We start from the raw sequence: 8,839 nt of genomic DNA, 5'->3' as shown, positions 1-8,839 counted from the left end.
GAGTGTCAATAACAACATCTTTTGTTTAATTAAAAAAATAAAGGATATCAATTGCAAAAGTTTTGCGCATTATTTGAATAGAGTAATGCTAGGAGACCATATATTTATACCACATTATATGATGTGGTAAATGATTCATATAATCATTAGTTAATGAGGTAAAACTATTAATTAACGTGTCATGTACAAATTACTTGCCACATCATATAATTCATCAATGATGATGGAAACTCAACTCAACACTTGAAACATCATCAAGCCCTGAATGCAATGAGCAATAATTTACATTGTGTGATCATGATTACAAGCACGCACTAAGTGATTTTCATAGAATGAAAGCACTCATCATTTTCTTTCAAGATAATAATGGTTGGTACTTGTAATGCATAGTGGAGGTTGAAGTTTTGGAGAGATTTTTCAGTATGTCCAGAATACGAATACATACTTTATATGTCATTATATAAGTGGAGGGGCACTTGGGAAGGAAAAAAAGAAAAAAAAATTTCTTCCTACTTGTGTAATGACATATACCATACTGCCCCCAGACACATTAAAAAACCTCTCGGAAGCTTTGAGGTATGGCTGTTAATTGGCATGATTGATAGTAATAAAGTTCTACGTACCGCATGCATTCTTATCTATGAGTGTGGAGGTGTTGCAGCCTTTTATTCGACTTAAACTCGCTTAAGAAACTGAATATGGACACAATGCCAGTTTACATGGTAATAACAGATCAAGCAAAAAGAAAGGAAGGACCAAATTGGCAAGAAACAGATCCGCGGCCCTCAATGACTATATGCTCAATAATTTCCTGTTGCCGTGTTGCGTTGAACTAACTCGTTGACTTACCTTGTATACCTAGGTAAAACATTAATAAAAATTGCTGGGTATATATATTTTTATGTTCAGATCTCTATATATACACAAAGGAAGGTGATCATTTATACATTCGTCCATTGAAAACATAGTTAAGTTTCTATATACAGGTCTTTCTCTCTCTCCCTCGCTCTCTCTCTCTCTCTCTCTCTCTCTCTCTCTCTCTCTCTCTCTCTAAATAAAGAATATTGAAGAATGTGGAAGCTTAAGGTCGCAGATGGTGGCAATGATCCATACATCTACAGCACAAACAACTTCGTGGGAAGGCAGATATTTGAGTTTGACCCTGAAGCAGGAACTACCGAAGAGCGAGCTGAGGTGGAAGAAGCTCGTCTTCATTTCTACAATAACCGCTATCAGGTTAAGCCCAGTGGTGACCACCTATGGCGAATGCAGGTATGCTTTAGTTCGTCCAAACTTATATCGTCAATTAGTTTACGCAACGTAAACCATGTTTCTAATGAATGTGAGTTCTAGTTACTTGGTTTCACCGATGTAGTTATTTATTATAAGCAATTAATACTTGTATCCACTTACCTATTTATCCACCCATTTATTATTAACGCACCATACAATAATCAAAGACATTATTTTACTTTTCCACATTATCTAAAGATCATATTTACTGAAAATCCATTAATTTGGAGATCATGTAGTCATTTATATATATTGAACATGATCAACATTCTTGGTAATAATTTATCAACCATCTATTCATTTGATGCATATGAGCGACTAAACACTCTATGACTTAACTGATTTTTAGAATATAAAGTGAATAAACGTAATTCTAATAATGAAGTTTGTATGTAAAAAAAGTGTTAACTACAAGTGAACAAGTACGCCCATAGAGTATTCTCTGTCATGAATGGCATGCAATGAAGCTAAGAAGATAAAATGAGGAAGCTAAATATAGCGTATGACGTGTGTACATAAAAAATCAGATTTTTTGTTTGTCTTGTTTCTTGTACAAAGTTTTCATTTTCCTATCTGATGGGCATCACCAATAATTCCTTAGGGTTTATTAAAATTTAATTAATAATAATATCATCGTCATAAATTTGTTTAATCATAACTTCAATCCTCTCATTAGTATCGCACTTAATTATCTGTTCACTTATCAACAGTTCCTAAGGGAGAAGAACTTCAAACAAACAATTCCCCCAGTTAAAGTTGAGGATGGAGAGGACATCACACATGAAAAGGCCACAGCTTCATTGAGAAGGTCTGTCCACTTCTTTTCAGCGTTGCAGGCTAGCGATGGCCATTGGCCTGCCGAAAATGCCGGCCCGTTGTTTTTCCTTCCTCCTTTGGTCAGTATTTAACATTGTCACCATTTGCTATCATGTTATTTACCCACACAATGTCCTACTTATATTAATGGATAAATTGACACCAACTTCTTAAAGTTTATGAGGTCACGTTTTGAATCCAATGTATATGAGTAATGCTAAGTAGATTAACTTTTTAGACCTATTTGTAAATCATGTTATGTGTTACTAATAAAAAATAAGCAGTACTAATCCAATATTTAACGACAATGTCTTACGGTTTAAATAGATAATATCTCTAGCATCATCCCAATATATATGTGAGACTACATTTTTAGACAGAATTTGTAAACTAAATGATGTGTCACAGTACGAATAAGCACGTTTATCAACATAATCCAATTATCAACTTTCATGTTATTTAGTTTACAAAATTTTATCTACGAATTTAATCTCCCTAGTATTACTCTAAATATATAGTCTTTCAACTTTGAAAATTTGAGAGGAATAACTAAGTTTCTCTATGATTACAAAGTTTACACCTAATGTCAACTTTCCAAAAAGTGCAATCGACTATGAAAATATTTTACTTGCAATCCCATGTTCCCATTTTGGGGCTTAAAAATAAATAGCGTATTTTCTCGAGTTTTTACCTAACTCCAAATATTTGGGTTATTATTAATTGCTCCTTCCAATTTTTTACTCAAAATTTGCAGGTCATGTGTGTTTACATTACAGGGCATCTTAACACTGTATTCCATGCAGAACACCATAAAGAAATTCTACGTTACATATACTATCATCAGGTACATATATATACATTTTGTTATTTTTTCATACAAATTGGATAAAATTAAAAATTTTCAAAATGTGCTTATTTGTCTTAAATAACTACCAAGGGTTGCAGTTAAGTTGTCAAACAGTTTTCATTTCTGCATCCAAAATCCCGCTTGTATAAATAAAAATACTAAATAAATAATGCTAATTAATATGCATCAATGTTTTGGGTAATTCAGAACCAAGATGGTGGTTGGGGATTACACATCGAAGGACACAGCACCATGTTTTGCACAGCTCTCAACTACATTTGTATGCGTATTCTTGGAGAAGGACCTGATGGTGGCCAAGACAATGCTTGTGCAAGAGCTAGAAAGTGGATTCTTGATCATGGCAGTATTACCCACATCCCCTCATGGGGTAAAACTTGGCTTTCGGTATGCCCATCTGCAGAACTAAGACAAATTGCTTAGGCTCCGGGTTAACTGTTGTTCTTAAATAGCACTACCACTATGGCAAATTGTCAACATATTGGTAATTTATACATGCCATATATAACCGAATTATTTGAGATTATTTGTTATTGATAACGGGTGAATATCGACAACGTATAAAAATTTATAGTTGTTAATGATAACGGGTCAATATTAACAAAACTAACCTTATTGTTGATACACTCTATAATACTGGTAACCCCTTACTAAAATTTACCTCTATTAGAGTTACAATCTAAAAAAAAAAGATAAATGCTATAAGGTCATATTTGACTCCAAACTAGTGGTGTGACTTATACCATATATATCCAACGCAGACATAATCAAATAATTATTTAAACTTTTAGCTTTTATTCAGTAGAGAAAGATGAAGTGAAATTTATAATTAACTATTACTTTATATCTTCTAAATGTGGAGTCCCACCTCTTAACTAGATTAAGTCAAATATGACTTTACATGTGGCAGACCAAAATCTTATATAACCCTAACTATTTCGGTATATTAAAGAGTGATCGAGTCATATTTGGCATTGAGAACACTGCACTACTATTATTTAAGAGGGGTTCCCCTTTTAATTAATCTTGCTCAATTGATTCTTGCAGATACTTGGTGTGTTTGAGTGGTCCGGAAGCAACCCAATGCCCCCAGAGTTTTGGATTCTGCCTTCATTTCTTCCTATGCATCCAGGTTAGCACAATTCCGGACTCCACGAGTACAAATAATTCAATCTTTCACATGTTGAAAGATTTAATTAGTCTCTCTCTACCTATAGTCTTCTTTTTTAATCTCTTCTACATCATGCAAATGCAGCAAAAATGTGGTGCTACTGTAGGATGGTTTATATGCCTATGTCATATTTATATGGGAAAAGATTTGTTGGTCCAATCACACCTCTCATACTACAATTAAGGGAAGAACTCTATGCTCAGCCTTATGACGAAATTAACTGGAAGGGAGTGCGTCATCACTGTGCTAAAGTATGTTGAACTTGAATAAATAGCTAATTAGTCAATTTTTTTCTTGTTTAGGTACTTAAACTGATTGCGGTAATTTGAATGCAGGAGGACATCTACTACCCTCATCCTTGGATACAGGACTTTCTGTGGGATAGTCTGTACATATGTACGGAGCCTCTTCTTACTCGCTGGCCATTTAACAAGCTGATCAGGAAAAGGGCTCTCGAAGTAACAATGGAGCATATTCATTATGAAGATGAAAACAGCAGATACATTACCATTGCATGTGTCGGAAAGGTGTTATGCATGCTGGCTTGTTGGGCTGAAGATCCAAATGGTGATTATTTTAAAAAGCATCTTGCCAGGATACCAGATTATTTATGGGTTGCTGAGGATGGGATGAAGATGCAAGTTAGTACACATTTTGTTAATACAGTATATGATACGATGATTTGTTCTTTACCCTTTTATCTGTTTCAAAAGTTTAATCTTCTAAATCATTGGAAAACATTATAAGTTGATACATTTTCTTAATACGTGCAGACTTTTGGCAGTCAACAGTGGGATACTGGTTTTGCCATTCAAGCTTTGCTTGCTTCCAATCTAACCGATGAAATTGCACCCACACTTGCTAGAGGACATGACTTCGTCAAGAAATCTCAGGTTCGTTTTTTATATAGTCAACTGAACTTTCATTTTTTGTAAAATGTATATGTGCATCGATTAATTTGTTCTAACTAGTGACTGTTTTGGAATCAAATTGTAAAGGTTAAGGACAATCCATCGGGTGACTTCAAAAGTATGCACCGCCACATTTCCAAAGGATCGTGGACTTTCTCTGATCATGACCATGGATGGCAAGTTTCTGATTGCACTGCAGAGGGTTTAAAGGTAACAAATACTTCAACTTTGTTATCCACCTTAAATGCTATTTCCATTTTCCTGACCATAATCGCCTGTACAGTGTTGCCTGCTTTTATCGATGATGCCACCGGAGCTGGTTGGTGAAAAAATGGAACCTGAGCGGTTATACGATGCTGTCAATGTCCTAATTACCCTACAGGTACAACTATTATGTCAGTCAGTCATATATATGAGTAGAGTTGCATTTTGTTTCCCTGCCGTATTCAAATTTTGGACCTAATGCATGCTGCCTTACTTTAAAAACCTTAAAAAACTTGTAGCATTTCAAGACATTTGTTCTTCACCGCACGGTCTATTAGGTCTCTGTACTCATAACAAATCTCATTTTATGGCTCATTGTAGAGTAAGAATGGTGGTTTAGCAGCCTGGGAACCATCTGGAGCAGCAGAATGGTTAGAAGTAAGAATTTTAAAGAATTGGAGTAATTTTGTCGAACTTAGTTAGATGTGTAAGAAACTAAAGTCTTTCAAGGCATTATTAATTAGTATATACTTACTGGACATTCTCACTTCTTTTTTCTCCCCAGATGTTGAATCCCACGGAATTCTTCGCAGACATTGTTGTTGAGCATGAATATGTTGAGTGCACTTCATCTGCAATTCAGGCTTTAGTTTTGTTTAAGAAGTTGTACCCTGGCCACAGGAAGAACGAGATAGATCAATTTATTACCAATGCAGCACAGTACCTTGAAAATAGACAAATGGAAGATGGTTCATGGTAATATCATATTATTAAATCAAAATTTTGATTTCTTTGATTAACAACTATAGCAGAGAAACAACTTAGTTAAGAAACATTTGCTCAGGTATGGAAATTGGGGTGTTTGCTTCACATATGGTACCTGGTTTGCTCTTGGAGGGTTAACAGCTGCTGGCAAGACTTTCAACAATTGTGCAGTTATACGCAAAGCTATTAATTTTTTACTCACAATCCAGAAAGAGAACGGTGGTTGGGGAGAGAGCTACCTTTCATGTCCAAAAAAGGTAAAATATGGGAGGTGGATTATGTTTGAAGCGAGCTCCAAGTTTCTTAGTTAATCTCATTGTCTTAGACTAAAATATTTCACTCTGTGGTGGGTGATACAGGAGTACGTTCCTCTTGAAGGAAACCGATCAAATTTAGTACAGACAGCTTGGGCTATGATGGGTTTGATTTATGCAGGACAGGCCGAAAGAGACCCCGCACCTCTTCATCGTGCAGCAAAGTTGATAATCAACTCTCAGATGGAAAATGGTGATTTTCCTCAGCAGGTATCTTGCTTACCCTAACATCTATTTCAAACAAAATAAAAATATTTCCCCAACCTTACTTGCATTGCAAGGTTGACTAGTAAAAAGGATGAAACACAAAATAACATATCGTGTTGCGTATACGCGCGTATGCTCAAATTTTTACTTGCAACGTTTTATAACATCTATTCACTAATCATGTATGGCAGGAAATCACTGGAGTGTTCATGAAGAATTGTATGCTACATTATGCAGCTTATAGAAACATCTACCCCCTGTGGGCTCTTGCAGAATACCGCAAGTGGGTTCCATTGCCTTCCAAGGCGTGATTAGGCTCTTTGTATCGTGTAGCTCTTACATGCAGCATATATTAATACGCATAAAAGCCAGTTGTTGAAATTATGTATTATACAAGAAGTGTATCAATCAGATTAGGAAGTAAGATTTACCTACTTGGAAATCAGAGAAATTATACTTCTTCAACCAGAAAAAATATAAAATAAAATAAAATAAAAATCTATTTCTGCCAGACGTATTTTTAATTCTTTATTTTCTTATTAGATGACTAAAATTACAACACTATAGGGCGAATAGGTTGTGAGAGATGTTACTCAAGGGTGTGTTCCCAGTAATTTAGGCCAAAATTGTTAAGAATGTACTACGTACAAAAATAAGATGAAAGGACTTGAAAATGATTAGATGCAATAAATTTGAAGAAACTTTCAAATGAGACCAATGTGTCATTTGAAAGTCCTTTGTTTAGTATAGTGCATTTCTAGTGTTTTTATATTGATTGAGTAATTTATTGATAATATTCTTGTAGTGCATTTTTCACAATTTAGAATAAAAGGCCATTGTGAACACGAAAGATTCCTTGAAACAAGAAACCAGAATAACGTGTACAAAATAATATTTTTGTGTTTATGATTTTGGGGTTACGATCTCTCTCAAATTTGGTCCTCTGATTCTATCTTCGTAGGGTGTAGGTTTGTGGATGAGTTGTTGATCCAAAGGGCCGTCGGGGCTTGATCTAAGGATGAACAGTTGATGAACGGATCTTCAAGGGGCGTTGGGCTTGATCTTGAAGAATGGGTGTATGGATTTCTTCAAGGGCTTTTGGGCTTGATCTTGAAGGTTGATGGATGAGCAGATCTTCAAGGGCTTTTGGGCTTAGTCTTGAAGAACGATTGGATGTGTGGATTTGTTTGTGCTGTTGATCCAAGGGGTCGTTGGGGCTTGATCTTAGGATTAACGATGAACACTTTCTTCAAGGGCCGTCGGGGCTTGATCTTGAATAATGGTTGTGTGGATTTCTTCAAGGGCTTTTGGGCTTGATCTTGAAGGTTGATGGATGAGCGGATCTTCAAGGGCTTTTGGGCTTAATCTTGAAGAACGATTGGATGTGTGGATTTGTTGAGGTTGTTGATCCAAAGGGCCGTTGGGGGCTTATGCTTAGGATGAACGGATGAACACTTTCTTCAAGGGCCGTCGGGGCTTGATCTTGAAAGAGGATTTAACGAAGAACGAAGAGAGCTTTCTTGATCCTTCGGAATTCTTGGGAATTTGGATGGTTGGAAGCTTTGGAGTTTCAAAGCTTCAAGGATTTGGGGAATTCTCTTCTAATTTTGGAGTAGAGAAATGTATTTGTGAATTCCTTGATGCTTGATACCTTGATGGAGAAGCCTATTTATAGGCTTTGAGAATGAATCACCACCACAAAATATTTTTTTCCTTTCCAAGCACCATTGCCTAATTTTCCCACTTAATGCAATATTGAAATTGAAGTGGTGTAACTTATGGCCTAATTTCCCACTTAATACCATTTTAAACTTGAAGTGGTCTAACTTATGGCCTAATTTCCCACTTAATGCAATATTGAAATTGAAGTGGTGTAACTTATGGCCTAATTTCCCACTTAATACCATTTTAAACTTGAAGTGGTCTAACTTATGGCCTAATTTCCCACTTAACACCATTTTAAACTTGAAATGTGTATGCTTTGTCATTCCCCAAATGAGAAAAACTTGCTTTGATCCGTAATGGATTGAAGTGTGCTTGCCTTGTCATTGCCCAACATGAGAAGAAAACTTGTTTTGATCCTTAATGGATTGAAATGTACTTGCCTTGTCATTGCCCAAAATGAGAAGAAAAACTTGTTTAATCCTTCAAGGGTATTTCTTCCTATTTTGTTGAGTCACACGCCATGTGTACAATTTGTACAACACGTGGCGTATGCCATGTATGCCTTGACACGTCAAAACTTTAATGCATTGGTGAACATTTGTTTTACTGAAATTTCGATGTCTACAGC

The 8,839-nt window shown here is 35.7% G+C and overlaps 1 protein-coding gene across 2 annotated transcripts; it reads left to right on the top strand.

Moving 5' to 3' along the window:
• The first annotated feature begins 919 nt into the window (after window positions 1–919).
• On the top strand, window positions 920–8,251 carry LOC137739044 (beta-amyrin synthase). Of its 2 annotated transcripts, XM_088699798.1 has the most exons (16): window positions 931–990; window positions 1,027–1,272; window positions 2,004–2,189; window positions 2,864–2,953; window positions 3,164–3,361; window positions 4,022–4,106; window positions 4,230–4,396; window positions 4,481–4,786; window positions 4,919–5,038; window positions 5,144–5,266; window positions 5,340–5,438; window positions 5,642–5,698; window positions 5,826–6,016; window positions 6,105–6,282; window positions 6,385–6,549; window positions 6,738–8,251. In XM_088699798.1, the coding sequence occupies exons 2-16, from the start codon at window positions 1,072–1,074 to the stop codon at window positions 6,855–6,857; spliced, it is 2,286 nt and encodes a 761-aa protein (XP_088555924.1). In that variant the 5' UTR covers window positions 931–990; window positions 1,027–1,071; the 3' UTR covers window positions 6,858–8,251. The 2 variants fall into 2 exon arrangements, with proteins under 2 accessions (XP_088555923.1, XP_088555924.1); XM_088699797.1 differs by having other exon boundaries at window positions 920–1,272.
• The last annotated feature ends 588 nt before the right edge of the window (window positions 8,252–8,839 follow it).

Source organism: Pyrus communis, chromosome 9 (genome assembly GCF_041283825.1).
Source record: "Pyrus communis isolate YQ-2024b chromosome 9, ASM4128382v1, whole genome shotgun sequence".
NCBI classification, from domain to species: domain Eukaryota; kingdom Viridiplantae; phylum Streptophyta; class Magnoliopsida; order Rosales; family Rosaceae; genus Pyrus; species Pyrus communis.
Note: the sequence above shows the minus strand (reverse complement) of the source record. Positions and strands in the feature narration are given on the sequence as shown.